At 42.3% G+C, this 24,603-nt stretch overlaps 1 protein-coding gene across 9 annotated transcripts in view; it reads left to right on the top strand.

Annotated features, from left to right (window-relative positions):
• elna (elastin a) overlaps positions 1-24,603 on the top strand; it is a 111,301-nt gene that overhangs the window by 54,602 nt on the left and 32,096 nt on the right. For 8 of the 9 annotated variants that reach the window (XM_071357275.1, XM_071357271.1, XM_071357274.1 and 5 more), the window contains exons 13-37: positions 7,490-7,537; positions 7,658-7,747; positions 7,871-7,927; positions 8,017-8,112; positions 8,402-8,437; positions 8,524-8,616; positions 8,759-8,794; positions 10,041-10,136; positions 10,321-10,356; positions 10,472-10,513; positions 13,577-13,609; positions 13,794-13,847; positions 14,093-14,131; positions 14,229-14,315; positions 14,439-14,474; positions 14,565-14,681; positions 18,720-18,803; positions 18,886-18,921; positions 19,022-19,147; positions 19,247-19,384; positions 19,513-19,584; positions 19,855-19,887; positions 20,028-20,063; positions 20,153-20,248; positions 20,384-20,449. In XM_071357275.1, coding sequence (XP_071213376.1) covers positions 7,490-7,537; positions 7,658-7,747; positions 7,871-7,927; positions 8,017-8,112; positions 8,402-8,437; positions 8,524-8,616; positions 8,759-8,794; positions 10,041-10,136; positions 10,321-10,356; positions 10,472-10,513; positions 13,577-13,609; positions 13,794-13,847; positions 14,093-14,131; positions 14,229-14,315; positions 14,439-14,474; positions 14,565-14,681; positions 18,720-18,803; positions 18,886-18,921; positions 19,022-19,147; positions 19,247-19,384; positions 19,513-19,584; positions 19,855-19,887; positions 20,028-20,063; positions 20,153-20,248; positions 20,384-20,449 — 1,683 coding nt within the window. The remainder of the gene's footprint in view (positions 1-7,489; positions 7,538-7,657; positions 7,748-7,870; positions 7,928-8,016; positions 8,113-8,401; positions 8,438-8,523; positions 8,617-8,758; positions 8,795-10,040; positions 10,137-10,320; positions 10,357-10,471; positions 10,514-13,576; positions 13,610-13,793; positions 13,848-14,092; positions 14,132-14,228; positions 14,316-14,438; positions 14,475-14,564; positions 14,682-18,719; positions 18,804-18,885; positions 18,922-19,021; positions 19,148-19,246; positions 19,385-19,512; positions 19,585-19,854; positions 19,888-20,027; positions 20,064-20,152; positions 20,249-20,383; positions 20,450-24,603) is intronic. The other variant, XM_071357269.1, reaches the window with a different exon arrangement.

The following is a 24,603-nucleotide window of genomic DNA, read 5'->3' as shown; positions in this document are numbered from 1 at the left end:
TCATTTGGACCATCCTCCAAGATGGCGACGGGTATTCCCCCAAGGGTATAAGGCGAGGGTAGTTGGACGAGGGTGTTTGGACCGCAACCAGGGACTGGATTTGGGACGTGCGCCGCTGTTTGGGAGCCTCCTGATGTTAGCGAATTTGAGTTCCTACCAGCCAAAGAGAGCGGTTGAAGCTATAGACTTCCGCTCTTGTGGGTGGTTACTGTATTTGTTTATATTATTGTTCAAACCCAGCTGTCAAAGTTAGTTCACAAATATGTATAATGGGGTGTAATTTTTTCCCCCTGTTTATATTGAAGTAGGAGTTCATTAAATTTCTTGTTTATTTTGTCCTACACTTATCCATACATTTTATATGACGAATGTTTTTAATGAACCGTGAGCTCATCGTGATGTCGTTAAATTCCCGTGGTTTGAATTCCGCTATCAAGCGTACCAAATGCTTAGAATACATCAGTCGCAAAAAGGTTGATATCGCCCTAATACAAGAAACCCACCTCAAACATTCTGATGTCAATAGATTCCAAAACAGATACTACAAAAACTACAAATGTGTTGCTCACTCACAAAACGAAAGGTGTTTTAATATTATTTGATAGAAAACTACGCGTTCAGGTTGATGGTTCTGATAATGACGATAAAGGACATTTCGTATTTGTATCTACAGTTATAAATCACACGTAGATGTGTTTTGCCTCAATATATTGCCCCTGATTCCATATTGCCTTAGTTCTATCTCGAAAAGAATATTAGATCTTTCAGAATACCAACTTGTGGGAGGAGATTTTAATCAGGTATGTATTTCTCAGTTAGATAGGTCTCATGTTTCATTGCACGCTCAACTGATCAGGCTTCTGGTGATCTCATCTCATTTGCTGCAGAGCTTGAATTTGATTGTCAAAGATTATACTTTCTTTTCTTCAATACATAATACATTTTCACAGATAGACTACATATTTGTATCTCCCTATATAAACAGGTGTATTCAGACAACCAAGGTGCTCCGCATAGTCATTTCTTTTCATGGAGCTGTCCTGTATAGTATCTTACTTGACAGCTACAAACAGAAAGGTGCCAGAAGATGGCGCTTCAAAGCAACATTGCTGCAGAATATGGCATTTTTGACACAGCTTTCAGCAAAGTTGAAAGAATTTTTATTGTTTAATACAGATACAGCCACATCCCCTCGGTCACTTTGAGAGGTGGCAAAATGTTTTTTGAGGGGAAACTACCTCGTTTGCTTCACATCTTAACTCAACTCGCAGTAAAAGATTAGTAGATCTGGAAAAACAGATTGCTCTGGTTGAAAAGGAGCAGAAACAAAAATTTACAGAGCAAAAGGGGAAGATTTGAACAACATTAAAACACGAGTATAACACTTTACTACAGTCTAAAGCAGAATTTATAATGCATCGCACAAGAGTAACATACTATATTCTGAAGGGGAGAAAGCTAGTAGACTTTTGGCTGCAAGGCTTAAGCAAAATGAGGCCTTTTCTTGTATCAATACAATTCAAACACCATCTGGTAAGATATCACATGACCAGGCAGAAATTTATGATACATTTAGGCAGTTTTATTCCCAATTATACACATCAAAGGCGGACCCTGATCATAGTAAGATGACACACTTCTTATCATCATTGGACCTTCCCAAACTTGACAGAGAGCAATCTGGATTCCTTGACTCCCCACTTAATCTTGAAGAACTCAGGAATGCATTGACATCTATGAAAAAAGGCAAATCACCAGGACTTGATGGTTTCCCTCCTGAGCTGTTTCTTGAAGTATGAGATATTGTTGGGCCACTAATTCTTGGTTCTATCAATCAGGGCAAATCTCCTAGACTGTAAAAGTTATAGGCCCTTAAGCCTTATTACAACACAGCTCAAGCTGTTTGCAAAGTTACTTGCCATCAGATTAGAACTGCTTGTAGGACATATCATTAGCAATGATCAAACTGGGTTTATAAAGGGTCGTTTAGCCTCAGACAATATTAGACGTGTATTCCATATCATAAATGAGTCCGAAAACAATCCAGTCCCTGCTGCACTTTTTAGTTTGGATGCAGAAAAAGCCTTTGTTAGGCTAGAATGGAACTATTTATGGTGTGTTTTGGAGGCCTTTGGCTTTGGTAAAGGATTTATCTCCATGTTAAAAACGTTGTATTCTGCATCCCAAGCAGTTGTGCAGACGGGAAACATTCTATCCAAGACTTTCTGTATACAACGTACCACAAAACAAGGATGTCCATTATCACCTACACTCTTTGCACTGTCTTTGGAGCCCCTTGCTCCAGCGATTAGATTGGACCCACATATTCACCCATCAATATTAAAGGTACCCAGAATAAAGTGTCACTCTATGCCGATGACATCTTATTGTATTTCTCAGACATTTCAATTTCCCTTCCACAGATTCTGACATTATTTACTATTTTTGGTTCATTCTCTGAATATAAAATAAACTGGAAATCTATACTGGTTCCCCTTAACAACCCTGCGAAATGGCTTACTTTGCCTGCTGCATCTCCAGTGCAGTGGCACGAGGCAGACTTGAGTTATTTGGGCATATGCATACCCACCAAATTTTCCCAAGTTTGCAGAAGGAACTATGTCAAAATAAAATAGGAGATCACCTCTGATTTGCAGAGATGGTCCTCCCTTAAAATCTCATTACAAGGTAGGATTTCAATAGTAAAAATGAACGTACTCGGTCGACTAAATGTTAGGTGCCTATACCACCTCCACCAAAATACTTTGAGGAATTAAAGTCAATGACCTCAAAGTTTATTTGGAATGATAAAAAGCCACGCATTAGATATGATACTCCTACACGGTTAATGGGAACAGGAGGTTTGTCTTTTCCAGATTTACAAATGATATTACTCATCTTTCCAGATAAAATCCTTGAGAGTATGGTCTGATGATTCTATTGCAGCATCTTGGAGAGGCATAGAGGAAGCACTTGTTGGCATAGACTTACAGATCTAGTTTTTTCAGGGCATCAAGATAAAAACGGCATACAAAAAATTTGGTTCAATTATTTCCAACTCACTACAAGTATGGTACTATGCTGAGAAACACATAGGCAACACTAAGAAGTTCTGTGATTCTTCTCCTATATGGCATAACTATAAGCTGATGACAAACAATAAGCCTTTTGTGTACCCATTGTGGGCGGATAAGGGTGTGCATACCTTGCGAGACATGTATAATGATAAGGGGCTAATACCTTTCCAGGACATCAAACAAATGTATTCACTTCCAGGCTTTCATGGTTCCTTTACCTACAGTTAAGATTTTCGTTAAAAACGTATGGTGTAGCATGGGATGCCCCGTTAACATCCCACATAATGCTTACATGGATAGACCCTTCATTAACTTCTAAAATAGTCTCTGCCACTTATGATTGCCTGCTGTCTGTTAAATGCGCTACATTGGGTGTCACTCTAGTATAGAACCGCGAAATGCAGGGATTGGGGCACGACCTGAACTGGGATGCCATTTGGGAAAATGTATTTGTTACCTCTAAAAACCCAGCACACCAGCTTATACATTATAAGATTATACATAGAAGTTATGCAACACCATTTAGATGTTTTAACCTTTCACGAGCCTCTACCCCGGGTCCGGGATCACCCCCCACCCCCCCCACACACTGATTAGCATAGCTAGCATAGCTTCACAAGTAGATAGTAGCATCTAAATATCATTAAATCACAAGTCCAAGACACCAGATGAAAGATACAGATCTTGTGAATAAAGCCACCATTTCAGATTTTTAAAATGTTTTACAGGGAAGACAAAATATGTAAATCTATTAGCTAAACACGTTAGCAAAATACACCACTATTCTAACTCCATCAGTTTCTTACTCCTTCAGGTGCTATCACCAATTCGGCTCAACTAAGATATTGATAGCCAATAACCTATAAAAAAAACCATCAGATGACAGTCTGATAACATATTCATGGTATAGGATAGTTTTTGTTAGAAAAAAGTGCATATTTCAGGTAGAAATCACAGTTTACAATTGCACCGACCATCACAAATCGACTAGAATTACTAGATAGAGCAACGTGTATGACCAATTTACTCATCATAAAACATTTCATAAAAATAGACAAAGCATAGCAATGGAAAGACCCAGTTCTTGTGATTTCAGACCATATTTCAGATTTTCTAAGCGTTTTTCAGCGAAAACACAATAAATCGATAAGTTAGCATACCACATGTGCAAACGTTACCAGAGCATCGATTCCAGCCAAAGAGCGCTATAACGTAATCACCGCCAAAATATATTAATTTTTTCACTAACCTTCTCAGAATTCTTCCGATGACACTCCTGTAACATCATTTTACAACATACATATACAGTTTGTTCGAAAAGGTGCATATTTAGCCATACAAAACCGTGGTTATACAATGGAAATAGTCACAACTCAAGCCTCAAACTGAGGAACGTCAGCTTTCAGAGTGATCTAGTTTAATCGAAAGCTAATCATATACTTGACTAAAAAATACAGGGTTGACAGGAATCGAAAGACAAATTAGTTCTTAATGCAACCGCTGATTTACATTTTTAAAATTATCCTTACTTTTCAATACAGGGTTCGCCAAGTGAAGCTATACCAAACAAAATGGCGAAATATGCGTTTAAAATATTTCGACAGAACAGCGATTTATCATATTAAATATTGCTTACTTTGAGCTGATCTTCCATCAGAATCTTGGGCAATGTATCCTTTCTATGTTATAAACGTCTTTTGGTCGATAGATGTCCTCTGTCCTTCGAAATGTCCACCACCAACGACCGACACCCCGAAACGTTTCCAAAGCTAAAAAGTGCACGACAAATAAATTCCTCAGAATCGCACTAAACGGATATAAATTGCTATAAAACGGTTCAAATTAACTACATTATGATGTTTTTAACAACTATAACGACTGAAAACATGACCGGAGAACTAGAACTAGTTACATAACGATTTGGAATGAAGCAGGTCCGAAGTCCATCTTGCCTGTGGCGCGCGGAGAGAGAGAGGGGTCATCCCACGTTTTGTGGTTTTATATGGGCTGTGATTGTGCAATCGACTCCATTCAAAACGTGATGACGTACAGACACCCAGAGGAAGACGTAGGCAGTGTCGGTTTCTTCATAGCATTCACAGTCACCTTAAAAACAGACTCCAGATCAGGGGTAAAAATTTCTGGAATCTGACCCCTGTCATGAAAAGTGCTGTATATATTGTTCTGTACCACTCAGAGACAAAATTCCAACTTCTATAGAAACTAGAAGGTGTTTTCTATCCAATAATAACAATAATATGCATATTGTACGATCAAGAATTTAGCACGAGGCAGTTTAATTTGGAGACCCAAATATGCTAATGCGGAACAGCACCCCCTATAGTTCCAAGAAGTTATTAAGATGGACCTGATTCCTTCTCCAATATGTGATAGATGCCGTATGAATACTGTTGGAATACTAATGCACATGTTTTGGGAATGTCCTGTGGTGTCCCAGTTCTGGTCACTTTTCAGATTTCCTTACAACAATTATGGGTTTCCCTGTGGTCAAAGATCCACCTTTATTTTTGTTGAATGATGACTCTTCAATTGTATTGCAACTGGTTCAGAAAATAATCATATATGCGGGGTTAACAGCAGTAAAAAGGGTTATCCTTAGTGCTACAATCCTCTCGCCTCAAACATGGGTATCATATTTTCAAGATATTGTTCGTATAGAGTGATCAGTGGCTGTAATAAACAAAGCTCTGGCAAATACAGTTGAGGCATGGGATGTATTATGCAAAAATTAGATCAGATATTAACAACTATTGACCAAGCAATGGTCCTACATGGTAGGGGAGTGGAGGGACGACATTTTATTTTCTGAGAATAATATAGAATATGTTTTATTGTAAACTCTACTTCCTTTCTGTAGATGTCATATTGTGCACTCAAATAATTGACTCCTGCGAGTATGTAAATAGTTGTATTGTATGTTAATGTTGTCATGTTGGCTAGTATTTGTAAAGTGATCCGACCTTATGTGTTGTATATTGTGAAATAAAAATTAAATATGGATCACAAAAAAACAACAACTTCACTATCTTACTGTCCCTAAACGTCATTCATCCCAGTGTTTAATGGATGTTAAACGTCAGATGTTTGCGGTCTGTAAGTTGACACAATGTTGACCGTTCGTTACAGTTCCTTTCTCTCCAGTGCACAGTGTCTTATCCCCATTACCCCCATTATGGCCACATGCACAGTGTCTTATCCCCATTACCCCCATTATGGCCACATGCACAGTGTCTTATCCCCATTACCCCCATTATGGCCACATGCACAGTGTCTTATCCCCATTACCCCCATTATGGCCACATGCACAGTGTCTTATCCCCATTACCCCCATTATGGCCACATGCACAGCCCCATATACGGTTACGGTCACATGAGCAGCCATGGTCACGAGCGGTTCTATGTCTACCCCCCTCCTAGGCCTCAGGTTATGTATGGTGGCTTTATCATTGTGAATTGGCTGCTGAGAATCGATTTGTTCTCTTTCTGAGGCCCAGGTCCTGACTTTGGAACAAGGGTGTTTTCTTTCCTCTTCAAAACTGAGTTGTTGCCCTTTTCACCATGTGTTGTTGCAGTCACATCATCACGTTCTAGGAAGACCTCAAAATCAGAACGATGCTTCTACCACCTTCCCCTCTAAGACACTTCGAAAATCTAAAAAGTGCAATAGCTCTGAACCTTAACCCACTAAAACTGTGACTGCTTCTTTCATGTATTGTATGTAAGTTAGCTGTTCACACCCATTCCCTGTAAGGGACCACCACTTCAATCAATGTCAGTTAATGTTATATGTGTTAAGACAACATGGTCTTAGTTAGCTATTTACCGAATGTGGTCCCTCACAGGAAAGAGTGTCATGCAGCCAAAAGCATACAGTAAGTTAGAGCTTTCCTTTGGCCTCCTCTCAGATCTGTAGTCACTCAGGGGCAATAGTAAGATCTGAGTGGACTGACAAATCATCCTTGTCTGTTCCGTAGGTTAGTTTTCAGAATGTGCCTCGATGTTTGTAGTAGGCTAGGTCATACTGCTGAATAAAATCAACACCTGTTTGATGAGAAACAAATGTAGCTGTGTTTACACATGATAAAAACCCAAACTGCTTCAGCTATGACCTGCTGGGCTCAAACCTTAATGATGTAGAACTACTAACCCATCTACAGTAGATGTATTAATGTTTACTGCTGAACAGAATAGATTACAACTGTGTGGTTTTATGTCTTGGGTGGATCTGGAATGAAATTGAATAAATCAGTAATAAGTCAATAATTTAAAACAAAGGTCCGTTCACAAACAATGAAGTAGTAATGGATTTTCTGACTGTGTGCTAATGGAAGTTCAAACCCTTTACTCTATACAAGACTGATACTGTTTGTTTGTCGCAATGGTTTCTACAGGTGGCTATGGAGCGAAAGTTGGAGGAGCTGGAGGCAAACTTCCATTTGGTACAGAAAGTTTTTAATATGTAAATGTTTTAAGTAGTGTTCTGCATGTATGTGTAATTGTACATGTGTGTGTAGTACAAGCAGTACGGTACAGTAGATGGTTCTCTCCACTTGTTTCAGGATATGGGGGCTTTGGTGGTGGTGGTGGAGCAGGCCTTCCTGGTGGAAAAGGTGGTCCTGGATCCAAGCCTGGATACCCCATTGGAACTGGTAGGGAATTGGAGAACACTTACACAAATATATGGGACAATATGTTTAAGAGCACTCTATTACATAAATTAATTTGAATTGAGAACTGTAACTCTAATGTTTGTGTTCCCCCACTCTCTGCAGGTGTTGGGACAGGAGGTCTTAACCCGGCCCAGGCTCAGGCTAAAGCTGCTAAATATGGTAGTGATCGCTATCACAGGGCTACTGAAACTGGGCTTTTTGACACAGTGTTAACTTCAACTACTAACTCTTGAAATGTTTACCCTCAGGTGCTGGTACTGGTTTGGGTGGTGTGCCCGGTGCAGGTGGAGCTTACCCTGGAGAGGGAGGAGCTTACCCTGGAGTGGGAGGAGCTTACCCTAGAGGTGAGGGGAGAAAGAGAGTGTGTGATAAAGACACCTCTGACCTTCTACTGGACAGTACCTGACAGTTTACAGTACCACCAAACAAAACTACTAGACAGGACAGCCACAGTTGACATTAATACTATTCAGAGAATACAAGTGAAAGAGAATACAAGAGAATATGAGAATACAAGTGAAACATTTAGCTTTTTGTTATCTATACTGACAGTGAGAGTATATCTAAAGATTTTCAGAGTAAGGCCAAGGGTCAGGCAGATTTTTCTTACATTTTAAATTTTTTACATTTCAGGATATAATCCTGCTGCAGCCAAAGCTGCTAAATATGGTAAGAAATATCACTCAGAACAGCAATATCAGAGTTTTAGCTAATAAGACTAATTTGAGTCGTTTTCTTGTGACTCTCCACCGTAGGAGTCCCAGGAGGTGCAGGTGGCGTCCCAGGTCTTGGATCAGTAGCAGGAGGAGCAGGAGGAGTACCTGGAGGGTTATCCGGAGGAGCTGGAGGTACATATGAAAGTAACTGTACAACATCAAAATCTGATAGGCCTCTTACAGTGAGTTTAGTTACGTCAGAATTCTGTTTTTTTGTGATTGTAGTTTGACTATAAAAATCTGGTTTTCTAATCTATAAACTTTTGCATTTCAGGGTATAACCCTGCTGCGGCCAAAGCTGCTAAATATGGTATGAAAGATCTCTCAAAACAGCAATATCAGAGGTGGTACATACAGTTGAAGTCGGAAGTATACATACACTTAGTTTAAAGTAATTAAAACTAATTTTTCAACCACTCCACAAATTTCTTGTTAACAAACTATCGTTTTGGCAAGTCGGTTAGGACATCTGCTTTGTGCATGACACAAGTCATTTTTCCAACAATTATTTCACTTATAATTCACTGTATCACAATTCCAGTGGGTCAGAAGTTTACATACACTAAGTTGACTGTGCCTTTAAATAGCTTGGAAAATTCCAGAAAATTATGTCATGGCTTTAGAAGCTTCTGATTGGCTAATTGACATAATTTGAGTCAATTGGAGGTGTATCTGTGGATGTATTTCAAGGTTTACCTTCAAACTCAGTGCCTCTTTGCTTGACATCATGGGAAAATCAAAATAAATCAGCAAGGAGGCCTACAAAGCCTGATTCAGTTACACCAGCTCTATCAGGAGGAATGGCCAAAAATTCACCCAACTTATTGTGGGAGGTTGTGGAAGGCTACCCGAAACGTTAGACCAAAGTTAAACAATTTAAAGGCAATGCTACCAAATACTAATTGAGTGTATGTAAACTTCTGACCCACTGGGAATGTGATGAAAGAAATAAAAGCTGAAATAAATCATTCTCTCTACTATTATTCTGACCTTTCACATTCTTAAAATAAAGTGGTGATCCTAACTGACCAAAGACAGGGAATTTTTACAAGGATTAAATGTCAGGAATTGTGAAAAACTGAGTTTAAATTTATTTAGCTAGGGTGTATGTAAACTTCCGACTTCAACTGGAGATTTTTTATTTCTGTTATCCTTTAAAGGGGCAAACAGCAGTTGCTACATCCATTTTTAGACTTTTAAATTAATTATATATACCCATTGATTCTTGAAGAATAGAACTTAGCTTAGTTGAACTGCTTAGCTTAGTTGAACTGTCATACCATCAGAATCCCAAATATAAACTTGTTTAACTCTTTTGTTTGTAAACCTTGTAACTGCAAAAAAAATACTGCATAGCCTCAGAACAGAGTTAAAACTATTATGTTGATATCATGGATGGTCAGTCTAGCGCTGTCTATAAATTTGAGAGTGCTTACAGTTCTCCAACCCCATCCCTCAGCTTTTTACCAAAAAAGTGTTAGGGTTGGTGCTTTGTTATTGTTTGAACTGCAGATCATCCCTTTAACTAACTGTTCTTATCTTGTCTTGCCACACAGGAGTTCCAGGGGGTGCAGGAGCAGGCCTAGGAGCTGGAGGATTTGGTGGAGTACCAGGAGGAGGAGGAGGAGGAGGGGGTGTACCTGGGGCAGGAGGTGAGCCTAAAAGTATACTACACAGTGAACACTACTCTCATCTCAGTAGTGTTGCTCTTTACTGTGTGTATATATTAAGGACGTTATTCAGATATGATATTGTGAACTAGATGGTTATATTTAGCAAATCTATAATAATTTTTCGACTATAAAAATCACAAGTGATTAATGTTTTGCATTTCAGGATATAATCCTGCGGCAGCCAAAGCCGCTAAATATGGTAAGAAACGTCACTCGTAACAGCAACATCAGAGTTGCAACATTGGTTGTAACTCATGCTGAAGTGTCTGTCCACTTTTAACTAAGCCTTGTTTTCATGTCAACCTTCAACACAGGAGTTCCAGGAGGAGCAGGTGCAGGGTTAGGAGGAGCTGGAGGTAGGCTATAGTAACCAAACACCTATAGATTTAACTAATGTATAGTCAGGCCCAAAATAATTGGCACCCTTGATAAAGATGAGCAAAAAGACTGTATGAAATAAATAATATAAATATTGAGCTACAGTTGAAGTCGGAAGTTTACATACACTTAGGTTGGAGTAATTAAAACTCGTTTTTCAACCACTCCACACATTTCTTGTTAACAAACTAAAGTGTTGGCAAGTCGGTTAGAACATCTACTTTGTGCATGACACAAGTAATTTTTCCAACAATTGTTTACAGACAGATTATTTCGCTTATAATTCACTGTGTCACAATTCCAGTGGGTCAGAAGTTTACATACACTAAGTTGACTGTGCCTTTAAACAGCTTGGAAAATTCCAGAAAATTATGTCATGACTTTAGAAGCTTCTGATAGGCTAATTGACATCATTTGAGTCAATTGGAGGTGTACCTGTGGATCTATTTCAAGGCCTACCTTCAAACTCAGTGCCCCTTTGCTTGACATCATGGGAAAATCAAAAGAAATCAGCCATGACCTCAGAAAAAACATTGTAGACTCCCACAAGTCTGATTCATCATTGGGAGCAATTTCAAAACGCCTGAAGGTACCACGTTCATCTGTACAAACAATAGCACGCAAGTATAAACAACATGGGACCACGCAGCCGTCATACCGCTCAGGAAGGAGACGCGTTCTGTCTCCTAGAGATGAACATACTTTGGTGCGGAAAGTGCAAATCAATCCCAGAACAACAACAAAGGACCTTGTGAAGATGCTGGAGGAAACAGGTACAAAAGTATCTATATCCACAGTAAAACGAGTCCTATATCGACATAGCCTGAAAGGCTGCTCAGCAAGGAAGAAGCCACTTTCCAAAACCGCCATAAAAAAGCCAGACTACGGTTTGCAACTGCACATGGGAACAAAGATCGTATGTTTTGGAGAAATGTCCTCTGGTCTGATGAAACAAAAATAGAACTGTTTGGCCATAATGACCATCATTATGTTTGGAGGAAAATGGTGGAGGCTTGCAAGCCAAAGAACACCCTCCCAATCGTGAAGCACAGGGGTGGAAGCATCATGTTGTAGGAGGGGCTGGTGCACTTCACAAAATAGATGGCGTCATGAGGAAGGAAAATGATGTGGATATATTGAAGCAACATCTCAAGACATCAGTCAGAAAGTTAAAGCTTGGTCGCAAATGGGTCTTCCAAATGGACAATGACCCCAATCATACTTCCAAAGTTGTGGCAAAATGGCTTAAGGACAACAAAGTCAAGGAATTGGAGTGGCCATCACAAAGCCCTGACCTCAATCCTATAGAAAATGTGTGGGCAGAACTGAAAAAGCATGTGAGAGCAAGGAGGCCTACAAACCTGACTCAGTTTTCAACAGCTGTCAGGAGAAATGGGCCAAAATTCACCCAACTTATTGTGGGAAGCTTGTGGAAGGCTACCCGAAACGTTTCACCCAAGTTAAACAATTTAAAGGCAATGCTACCAACTACTAATTGAGTGAATGTAAACTTCTGACCTACCGGGAATGTGATGAAAGAAATAAAAGCTGAAATAAATCATTCTCTCTACTATTATTCTGACATTTCACATTCTTAAAATAAAGTGGTGATCCTAACTGACCTAAGACAGGGAATTTTTACTAGGATTAAATGTCAGGATTGGTGAACAACTGAGTTTAAATGTATTTGGCTAAGGTGTATGTAAACTTCCGACATCAACTGTATATTCTCAAAACAATTATATTGTTTTATGTTAATATAATTGCTCAGAGAAAGAGATTTTGTTTAAAGGTAATTCAGACAAATCTTTAAAGGATAGTGATCAACGGTATTGGCACCCCTGTTTTCATTGCTCCAGCACCCTCCCCTTGCGAGGATAACGACATTGAGCCTTTTCCAAAAATATTTTCTTAGATTGGACATTTGGAGGGAATTTAGACCATTCCTCCATGCAGAATCTTTCCAGATCCATGATATCCTTCATCTGTGTTTATGGACTGCACTCTTCTATTCAAACGATAGATTTTCAATGGGGTTCAAGTCTGGAGACTGAGATGGCCATTGCAAAATGTTGATTTGGTGGTCAATTAAGCATTTCTTTGTGGATTTTTATGTCTGCTTGGGATTATTGTCTTGCTGGAAGATCCACTTACGACCAAGCGTCAGCCTCCTGGCAGAGGCAACCAGGTTTTTGGTCCCTCCCAACATGTTCTCCAAGCTCATAAAACTCTGTGCCGTTATAAAACTCTGTGCCGTTATAAAACTCTGTGCCGTTATAAAACTATGTCGTTATAAAACTCTGTGCCGTTATAAAACTCTGTGCCGTTATAAAACTCTGTGTCGTTATAAAACTCTGTGCCGTTATAAAACTCTGTGTCGTTATAAAACTATGTCGTTATAAAACTCTGTGCCGTTATAAAACTATGTCGTTATAAAACTCTGTGCCGTTATAAAACTCTGTGCCGTTATAAAACTCTGTGTCGTTATAAAACTATGTCGTTATAAAACTCTGTGTCGTTATAAAACTCTGTGCCGTTATAAAACTCTGTGTCGTTATAAAACTATGTCGTTATAAAACTCTGTGCTAGAGTATTGAAAACAGAGGTTCCAATAATCTTTTTATTTTATTTGATTACTTGTTAAACAAAATCTAATTCTCTCAGCAATTGTCAATTGTATTAATATAAAATAGTATAATCCCCACCATTTTTTGGAGCATACATCATAGCTGAGTATTTGTTGTATTATTCATTTAATAGTATTTTTTGCTCATCTTTATCAAGGGTGCCAATAATGATGTACCCCACTTTATATTATGCCAACCACTGGGCTCTCCATGAAGCTGTTATGAAGGTGATGTGCCTTGCTCAAGCATACCCCAATCTGAGAGTTTGTAACCAGTGCAATCCTTGTACATGCATTATAATACTGTATTGTCTTGACTCCTATCAAGTGCACTAACCTGGATTGGCACTGCAGCTTTAAACTCAATGTAGCAGATATCTTTAACACCATCACCATTTTCATCATCTCTGAACAGGCTATGGAGCGGGAGCCAGGCCTCCCTATTACGGTGAGGATAACTAACCAAAACATCCCAAAGCTGCCCAGGCCACAGCCTTTACAATGCTGTTAAGACACCATCACTCACTGAAGGGCTTCGTTCATTGGCTTAGTCAGCTCCAACTCACATTGGCCTTATTTTAATAATAGAAATGATCATATAATGTACTGTATGGATGTCACCCTCCCTGTAGGTGTTCCAGGGGGTGCTGGATTTGGGGGAGCAGGAGCTTTTCCAGGGTCTGGAGGTAGCTTATCTAAGTATTGCACTATAGCATCTCACGCTTGTAGCAATTTCATGAATTCATTCATAGCATTAACTACTGCTTGAGGAGACTGAAATTCATGGTAAGACAAATGTTCATTTGAATCATAAAGATGTACAGTAATTTCTACCCTCCAGTCACTGTGCTGTCTACTGCTACTTTATGGGGCTAGAAATGCAGTTGTCAGGAGGGATGCTGTAAATTAATTGAATTATTTTCTATTTTAGGATACAATCCCGCCGCCGCCGCCAAAGCTGCTAAATATGGTTAGAAAAATCCCTCGATATTAGGCCAGTCTCGTTCAGTGTTTGTACAATTGTTGAATTTGAAATCCAATGGTTTTTCTTTTTTCCTCGGCCATAGGGGTCCCAGGAGGTGCAGGGGCAGGCCTAGGAGCTGGAGGTCTTGGAGGAACAGGAGGGGTACCAGCAGGAGGAGCTGGGGCTGGAGGTAAGTCATGATGCTTGACTTCTCCAATGCTTTCACACTGTTTTGTATGCTATTGCATTATGGGGCTTGGAAAGTGTGACTTTGAAAATCACGTTTTGAATCTATTAATTAATTTCATTGTAGGATATAATCCCGCCGCTGCCAAAGCTGCTAAATATGGTAAAAAGAAATGTGACAAGTCTACTGTATCTTTTCAATTGTTAAGTTAGCCATGACTTAATGGCAAAATCCTAACATTTTCTACCATAGGAGTCCCCGGAGGTGCAGGAGCAGGCCTAGGAGCAGGAGGAGTACCAGGAGGAGGAGCAGGGGGTGTACCTGGGGCTGGAGGATATAATCCTGCTGCAGCCAAAGCAGCTAAATATGGTAAGATCACTCAAAACAACATTTACATTTACATTTAAGTCATTTAGCAGACGCTCTTATCCAGAGCGACTTACAAATTGGTGCATTCACCTTATGATATCCAGTGGAACAACCACTTTACAATAGTGCATCTAACTCTTTTAAGGGGGGGGGGGTTAGAAGGATTACTTTATCCTATCCTAGGTATTCCTTAAAGAGGTGGGGTTTCAGGTGTCTCCGGAAGGTGGTGATTGACTCCGCTGACCTGGCGTCGTGAGGGAGTTTGTTCCACCATTGGGGTGCCAGAGCAGCGAACAGTTTTGACTGGGCTGAGCGGGAACTGTACTTCCTCAGAGGTAGGGAGGCGAGCAGGCCAGAGGTGGATGAACGCAGTGCCCTTGTTTGGGTGTAGGGCCTGATCAGAGCCTGAAGGTACGGAGGTGCCGTTCCCCTCACAGCTCCGTAGGCAAGCACCATGGTCTTGTAGCGGATGCGAGCTTCAACTGGAAGCCAGTGGAGAGAGCGGAGGAGCGGGGTGACGTGAGAGAACTTGGGAAAGTTGAACACCAGACGGGCTGCGGCGTTCTGGATGAGTTGTAGGGGTTTAATGGCACAGGCAGGGAGCCCAGCCAACAGCGAGTTGCAGTAATCCAGACGGGAGATGACAAGTGCCTGGATTAGGACCTGCGCCGCTTCCTGCGTGAGGCAGGGTCGTACTCTGCGAATGTTGTAGAGCATGAACCTACAGGAACGGGTCACCGCCTTGATGTTAGTTGAGAACGACAGGGTGTTGTCCAGGATCACGCCAAGGTTCTTAGCACTCTGGGAGGAGGACACAATGGAGTTGTCAACCGTGATGGCGAGATCATGGAACGGGCAGTCCTTCCCCGGGAGGAAGAGCAGCTCCGTCTTGCCGAGGTTCAGCTTGAGGTGGTGATCCGTCATCCACACTGATATGTCTGCCAGACATGCAGAGATGCGATTCACCACCTGGTTATCAGAGGGGGGAAAGGAGAAGATTAATTGTGTGTCGTCTGCATAGCAATGATAGGAGAGACCATGTGAGGATATGACAGAGCCAAGTGACTTGGTGTATAGCGAGAATAGGAGAGGGCCTAGAACAGAGCCCTGGGGGACACCAGTGGTGAGAGCACGTGGTGCGGAGACAGATTCTCGCCACGCCACCTGGTAGGAGCGACCTGTCAGGTAGGACGCAATCCAAGCGTGGGCCGCGCCGGAGATGCCCAGCTCGGAGAGGGTGGAGAGGAGGATCTGATGGTTCACAGTATCAAAGGCAGCCGATAGGTCTAGAAGGATGAGAGCAGAGGAGAGAGAGTTAGCTTTAGCAGTGCGGAGCGCCTCCGTGACACAGAGAAGAGCAGTCTCAGTTGAATGACTAGTCTTGAAACCTGACTGATTTGGATCAAGAAGGTCATTCTGAGAGAGATAGCAGGAGAGCTGGCCAAGGACGGCACGTTCAAGAGTTTTGGAGAGAAAAGAAAGAAGGGATACTGGTCTGTAGTTGTTGACATCGGAGGGATCGAGTGTAGGTTTTTTCAGAAGGGGTGCAACTCTCGCTCTCTTGAAGACGGAAGGGACGTAGCCAGCGGTCAAGGATGAGTTGATGAGCGAGGTGAGGTAAGGGAGAAGGTCTCCGGAAATGGTCTGGAGAAGAGAGGAGGGGATAGGGTCAAGCGGGCAGGTTGTTGGGCGGCCGGCCGTCACAAGACGCGAGATTTCATCTGGAGAGAGAGGGGAGAAAGAGGTCAAAGCACAGGGTAGGGCAGTGTGAGCAGAACCAGCGGTGTCGTTTGACTTAGCAAACGAGGATCGGATGTCGTCGACCTTCTTTTCAAAATGGTTGACGAAGTCATCAGCAGAGAGGGAGGAGGGGGGAGGAGGGGGAGGAGGATTCAGGAGGGAGGAGAAGGTGGCAAAGAGCTTCCTAGGGTTAGAGGCAGATGCTTGGAATTTAGAGTGGTAGAAATTGGCTTTAGCAGCAGAGACAGAAGAGGAGAATGTAGAGAGGAGGGAGTGAAAGGATGCCAGGTCCGCAGGGAGGCGAGTTTTCCTCCATTTCCGCTCGGCTGCCCGGAGCCCTGTTCTGTGAGCTCGCAATGAGTCGTCGAGCCACGGAGCAGGAGGGGAGGACCGAGCCGGCCTGGAGGATAGGGGACATAGAGAGTCAAAGGATGCAGAAAGGGAGGAGAGGAGGGTTGAGGAGGCAGAATCAGGAGATAGGTTGGAGAAGGTTTGAGCAGAGGGAAGAGATGATAGGATGGAAGAGGAGAGAGTAGCGGGGGAGAGAGAGCGAAGGTTGGGACGGCGCGATACCATCCGAGTAGGGGCAGTGTGGGAAGTGTTGGATGAGAGCGAGAGGGAAAAGGATACAAGGTAGTGGTCGGAGACTTGGAGGGGAGTTGCAATGAGATTAGTGGAAGAACAGCATCTAGTAAAGATGAGGTCAAGCGTATTGCCTGCCTTGTGAGTAGGGGGGGAAGGTGAGAGTGTGAGGTCAAAAGAGGAGAGGAGTGGAAAGAAGGAGGCAGAGAGGAATGAGTCAAAGGTAGACGTGGGGAGGTTAAAGTCACCCAGAACTGTGAGAGGTGAGCCATCCTCAGGAAAGGAACTTATCAGGGCGTCAAGCTCATTGATGAACTCTCCAAGGGAACCTGGAGGGCGATAAATGATAAGGATGTTAAGCTTGAAAGGGCTGGTAACTGTGACAGCATGGAATTCAAAGGAGGCGATAGACAGATGGGTCAGGGGAGAAAGAGAGAATGTCCACTTGGGAGAGATGAGGATCCCAGTGCCACCACCCCGCTGACCAGAAGCTCTCGGGGTGTGCGAGAACACGTGGGCAGACGAGGAGAGAGCAGTAGGAGTAGCAGTGTTATCAGTGGTAATCCACAGTTTCCGTCAGTGCCAAGAAGTCGAGGGACTGGAGGGAAGCATAGGCTGAGATGAACTCTGCCTTGTTGGCCGCAGATCGGCAGTTCCAGAGGCTGCCTGAGACCTGGAACTCCACGTGGGTCGTGCGCGCTGGGACCACCAGGTTAGAGTAGCAGCGGCCACGCGGTGTGAAGCGTTTGTATGGTCTGTGCAGAGAGGAGAGAACAGGGATAGACAGACACATAGTTGACAGGCTACAGAAGAGGCTACGCTAATGCAAAGGAGATTGGAATGACAAGTGGACTACACGTCTCGAATGTTCAGAAAGTTAAGCTTACGTTGCAAAAAATCTTATTGACTAAAATGATATAGTACTGCTGGCTGGTGAAATAGGCTAGCTAGCAGTGGCTGCGTTGTTGACTTTGTTTGAAAGTGTAGCTGGCTAGGTAACCTCTAACTGGCTAGGTAACCTCGACAATTACTCTAGACTACACAATTATCTTGGATACAAAGACGGCTATGTAGCCAGCTAAGATCAAACAAATCAAACTGTTGTACTGTAATGAAATGAAATGTAATACTACCTGTAATACTACCTGTGGAGCAAAGCGGAATGCAACTACTCGCTCCAAACCAAACCGGAAGTGCGTATCGTAGAGGGAGAGGCAATAGAAGTGTTGTTTCTTGTATTATTGTCTTTTGTGTCTTTAGAGGACTGCTTCACCTTAATGTCCCCTTTCCCTTTTCTTCTGTCCTTATTTTGGCCCACTTTGTCCCTTCTTTGTCCCTTCTTCTCTTCTGCCAACTAGACACTCCTTGTTAGCTAGCTAGCTTCTTTCAGGAATGTCCCTAGCAACTGCCTAGCAACAGGTAAACAACTTAGCTAGCTAAGAAAACGGTATAATTTTATGAAAAATTGTTACTTTTTCAAAAGCCTTTCTTCTTTGTTTGCTGCTTGTTTGGTCTCCTATTCAGTTTGCAGTTTTCTTTTGATTTTTTTTCGATGTACTTTACTCTAAAAAAACATTTAAATTTCAATATTTGTAGGAGCTCATCTTTTCAGCTGCTGCTGCTTAATTTGGAACTACGGAACAACAACGCTAGTCTCATTCAGTTTTGGTTTATGGTATACATTACTTTGAAATACAATCCTTTTTTCTACAACAGGAGTTCCAGGAGGTGCAGGAGCAAGCCTAGGAGCTGGAGGACTTGGAGGAGGATATGGAGGAGCAGGAGGGGCTGGGGCTGGAGGTACCTCACCATAGTTAATGGGCTATAACTATTCAAATCAATTCTGATACCTTTTATTTATTAACTCAAATGTATTCACCAGGATATAACCCTGCTGCGGCCAAAGCTGCTAAATATGGTAAGAAACGTCACTCTGAACTGCAACATAAACTTTGGTGCATTGGTTGAATTTATGGTAAACGTTTTGTCCATTGTTGCTTTCTGACCATCCACCATAGGAGTTCCCGGAGGTGCAGGAGCAGGCCTAGGAGCTGGGGGAGCAGGAGGAGTACCAGGAGGAGGAGGAGGGGGTGTACCTGGGGCTGGAAGATATAATCCCGCTGCGGCCAAAGCTGCTAAATATGGTAAAATCATTCAAAACAGCAAAATCAGAGTTGGTACATTGGTTGAATTCATGCTGACATTTCTGGTTTTGAAATCATATAAACCATGTGAACACACAGGAGTTCCAGGAGGTCTAGGAACAGGCTTAGGAGCAGGAGGACTTGGAGGAGTACAGGGAGGAGTACCTGGAGGAGGAGCAGGGGGGGTACCTGGGGCTGGAGGATATAATCCTGCTGCAGCCAAAGCAGCTAAATATGGTAAGAAAAATGGACATTGGTTGAATTCATGGTGAAATTTCTGTACATTTTGGTACATTATCAAATTTCTGTAAATGTCTGTATATTACCATGTGTCAACTCATGACATGCCCTCTCCTGTGTTATAGGTCAGGGGGCTGCTGGTGGGCGACGGAGTGGATATGGTGGCGTGCCTGCTGGAGGATATCCCAGGCCTGGGGGTACGTACACCAAAGGGGATGCCCATGTGGGATGGAAGGGTCTGGGTGGAAGTAAGGGCAGTGTTCACACATACAATATTTATTTGTTCTTATGTACAGCACATCTATATGTAGTTGGCAAACTTTGCATAGGGGTAGATTTGGTTCTATATAGGTTTAAGCAGTGGAGTTAGATAGTTGGGTTGAGCAGAGGGTTGGTTTTAAGGTAAAATGGGGTACATTGCCTTATAGTGCTACTAGGTTGATGATGTTCCGTGCTTTGATTGACAGGCTATGGGGGATATGGAGGGGCAGGAGCTGGAGGTACGTTTCCAATGATGCCAATTTTATATAATATCATGAACTGATAAACATAAGCATAAACCAGTGTTAGTAATACTACTGTATTATGAGGCTTGGGGAGCAGGAGTGATGTTTTTAATTCATTACATTTTCAATTTCAGGGTATAATCCTGCTGCGGCCAAAGCTGCTAAATATGGTAAGAAGAAGAGTAATATGTCTACTGTATCTTAAGAGGTTCTGAATGGAGACATTATTTCAAAATAATAACATTTTCTTCTTGTGGAGTCTCAGGAGCTGGAGGAGCAGGCCTAGGAGCTGGAGGAGCAGGCCTAGGAGGAGCAGGAGGAGTACCAGGGACTGGGGCTGGACCAGGATATGGAGGTTTGCACCAGAAGTTGAAATCTAATGTCATCTGGAAGAGTTAATACTGTTGGTTATGATTGGGGAGCTTTGGTCTGTCTTATCAAACTATTTATGAGGTCATTTATAAACATTGCTATTTGTTTTGTATTGCAGGCTATGGAGGATATGGAGGGGTACCAGCAGGAGGGGCTGCTACTGCAGCCAAAGCTGCTAAATATGGTACATTATCCTCTCCATGATTTTGAAAAATGTATTGCCTAACCTTTGTATTAATATACTGTACTGGGCCTCCCGAGTGGTGCAGCGGTCTAAGGTACTACATAACAGTGCTTGAGGCGTCACTACAGACCCGTGTTCGATCCCAGGCTGTGTCACAGCAGGCCATCACCGGGAGACCCATGAGGCAGCGCACAATTGGCCCAGCGTCGTCTGCTTTAGGGGAGGTTTTGGCAGGCCAGGATATCCTTATCCCATCGCATTCTAGCAACTCCTTGTGGCTGGCCGGGCGTGACTTTGGTCACCAGGTGTACAGTGTTTTTCTCCGACACATTGGTGCATCTGGCTTCCGGGTTAAGCGAGCATTGTGTCAAGAAAGAGTGCGGCATGGCAGGGTTGTGTTTCGGAGAACGCATGGCTCTCGACCTTTGCCTCTCCCTAGTCCGTACGGGAATTGCAGCGATGGGACAAGACTGTAACTACCAATTGGATATCACGAAATTGGGGAGAAAAAGGGGTAAAAGTAAAAATATACAGTACCAGTCAAAAGTTTGTAAACACCTACAAATTCAAGGGTTTTTCTTTATACATTGTAGACAAATAGTGAAGACATCAAAACTATGAAATAACACATATGGAATCATGTACAGTAGTAACCAAAAAAGTGTTAAAAAAATTCATAAATATTTGAGATTCTTCAAAGTAGCCACCCTTAGCCTTGATGACAGCTTTGTACACTCTTGGCATTCTCTCAACCAGCTTTATCAGGTAGTCAACTGGAATGCTTTTCCAACAGTCTTGAAGGGGTTCCCACATATACTGAGCACTTGTTGGCTGTTGTTCCTTCACTCTGCAGTCCAACTCATCCCAAACCATCTCAATTGGGTTGAGGTTGGGTGATTGTGGAGGCCAGGTCAAATCAAATCAAATGTATTTATAAAGCCCTTTTTACATCAGCCGATATCACAAAGTGCTGTATAGAAACCCAGTTTAAAACCCCAAACAGCAAGCAATGCAGATGTAGAAGCACTGTGATTAGGAAAAACTCCCTAGAAAGGCTGGAACATAGGAAGAAACCTGGAGAGGAACTTGGCTCTGAGGGGTGGCTGGTCCACTTCTGTCTGTGCCGGGTGGAGATTATAACAGTACATGGCCAAGATGTTCATACGTTCATAGATGACCAGCAGGGTCAGATAATAATAATCACAGTGGTTGTAGACAAGGTAGCACGTCCGGTGAACAGGTCAGTGTTCCATAACCGCAGGCAGAACAGTTGGGACTGGGGACAGCAAGGAGTCATCAGGCCAGGTTGTCCTGAGGCATGGTCCTAGGGCTTAGGTCCTCCGAGAGAGGAGCGAGAGAAAGAGAGAGAGAGAATTAGAGGGAGCGTACTTACATTCACACAGGACACCGGATAAGACAGGAGAAATACTCCAGATATAACAAACTGACCCTAGCCCCCCGAGACATAAACTATTGCAGCATAAATACTGGAGGCTGAGACAGGAGGGGTCGGGAGACACTGTGGCCCTGTCCAACGATACCCCCGGACAGGGCCAAACAGGCAGGATATAACCCAACTCACTTTGCCAAAGCACAGCCCCCACACCACAAGAGGGATATCTTCAACCACCAACTTACTACCCTGAGACAAGGCCGAGGATAGCCCTCGAAGATCTCCCCCACGGCACGAACCCAAGGGGGACGTCAACCCGGACAGGAAGATCACATCAGTGACTCAACACACTCAAGTGACGCACCCCTGATGCAGAACTCCATCACTCTCCTTCTTGGTCAAATAGCCCTTACACAGCCTGTAGGTGTGTTTTGGGTCATTGTCCAGTTGAAAATCAAATGATAGTCCCACTATGCGCAAACCAAATGGGATGGGGTATCGCTGCAGAATGCTGTGGTAGCCATGCTGGTTAAGTGTGCTTTGAATTCTAAATAAATCACAGACAGTGTCACCAGCAAAGCAACCACACACCATCACACCTCCTCCTCCATGCTTCACGGTGGGAACCACACATTCGGAAATCATCCATTCACCTACTCTGCGTCTCACAAAGACACGGCGGTTGGAACCAAAAATCTCAAATTTGGACTCATCAGATCAAAGGACAGATTTCCACCGGTCTAATGTCCATTGATTGTGTTTCTTGGCCCAAGCAAGTCTCTTCTTATTATTGGTGTCCTTTAGTAGTGGTTTCTTTGCAGCAAATGAACCATAAAGGCCTGATTGACACATGCTCCTCTGAACAGTTGATGTTAAGATGTGTCTATTACTTGAACTCTGTGAAGCATTTATTTGGGCTGCAATCTGAGGTGCAGTTAATTGCCCATTTCTGAGGCTGGCAACTCGAATGAACTTATCCTCTGCAGCATAGGTAACTCTGGGTCTTCCTTTCCTGTGGTGGACCTCATGAGACCAGTTTCATCCGTGCGCTTGATGTTTTTTGCGACTGCACTTGAAGAAACCTTCAAAGTTCTTGAAATTTTCTGAATTGACTGACCTTCATGTCTTAAAGTAATGATAGACTGTCGTTTCTCTTTGCTTATTTGAGCTGTTCTTGCCATAATATGGAGTTGGTTTTTTTACCAAATAGGGCTATCTTCTGTATACCACCCCTACCATGTCACATCACAACTGATTGGCTCAAACACATTAAGAAGGAAAGAAATTCCACAAATGAACTTTTAACAAGGCACACATGTTAATTGAAATGCATTCCAGGTGACTACCTCATGAAGCTGGTTGAGAGAATGCCAAGAGTGTCCAAAGCTGTTGTCAAGGCTAAGGGTGGCTTCTTTGAAGAATCTCAAATATAAAATATATTTTGATTTGTTTAACAGTTTTTTGATTTGTTTAACACTTTAACACTTTTTTACTAAATGATTCCATATGTGTTATTTCCTAGTTTTTATGTCTTCACTATTATTCTACAATGTAGAAAATAGTAAAAATAAATAAAAACCCTTGAATGAGTAAGTGTGTCCAAACCTTTGACTGATACAGTTGAAGTCGGAAGTTTACATACACCTTACCAAAATATATTTAAACTCAGTTTTTCACAATTCCTGACATTTAATCCTTGTAAAAATTCCCTGTCTTTGGTCAGTTAAGATCACCACTTTATTTTAAGAATGTGAAATGTCAGAATAATAGTAGAGAGAATTATTTATTTCAGCTTTTATTTCTTTCATCACATTCCCAGTGGGTCAGAAGTTTACACACACTCAATTAGTAGTTGGTAGCATTGCCTTTAAATTGTTTAACTTGGGTCAAATGTTTCGGGTAGCCTTCCACAAGCTTCCCACAATAAGTTGGGGGTAATTTTGGGCCATTCCTCCTGACAGAGCTGATGTAACTGAATCAGATTTGTAGGCCTCCTTGCTCGCACATGCTTTTTCAGTTCTGCCCACAAATTTTCTATAGGATTGAGGTCAGGGCTTTGTGATGGCCACTCCAATACCTTGACTTTGTTGTCTTTAAGCCATTTTGACACCACTTTGGAAGTTTGCTTGTAGTCATTGTCCATTTGGAAGACTCATTTGCGACCAGGCTTTAACTTCCTGACTGATGTCTTGAAATGTTGCTTCAATATATCCACATAATTGTCCTTCCTCATGACGCCATCTATTTTGTGATGTGCACCAGTCCCTCCTGCAGCAAAGCACCCCTACAACATGATGCTGCCACCCCCGTGTATCATGGTTGGGATGGTGTTCTTCGGCTTGCAAGCATCCCCCTTTTTCCTCCAAACATAACCATGGTCAATATGGCCAAACAGTTCTATTTTTGTTTCATCAGACCAGAGGACATTTCTCCAAAAAGTAAGATCCTTGTCCCCATGTGCAGTTGCAAACCATAGTCTGGCTTTTTTATGACGGTTTTGGAGCAGTAGCTTCTTCGTTGCTGAGCGGCATTTCAGGTTATGTCGATATAGTACTCATTTTACTGTGGATATAGATACTTTTGTACCTGTTTCCTCCAGCATCTTCACAAGGTCCTTTGCTGTTGTTCTGGGATTGATTTGCACTTTTCGCATCAAAGTACGTTCATCTCTAGGAGACAGAACGCGTCTCTTCCTGAGCGGTATGACGGCTGTGTGGTCCCATGGTGTTTATACTTGCATACTATTGTTTGTACAGATGAA

This window comes from Salvelinus alpinus, chromosome 21 (assembly GCF_045679555.1).
Source record: "Salvelinus alpinus chromosome 21, SLU_Salpinus.1, whole genome shotgun sequence".
NCBI classification, from domain to species: domain Eukaryota; kingdom Metazoa; phylum Chordata; class Actinopteri; order Salmoniformes; family Salmonidae; genus Salvelinus; species Salvelinus alpinus.
Note: the sequence above shows the minus strand (reverse complement) of the source record. Positions and strands in the feature narration are given on the sequence as shown.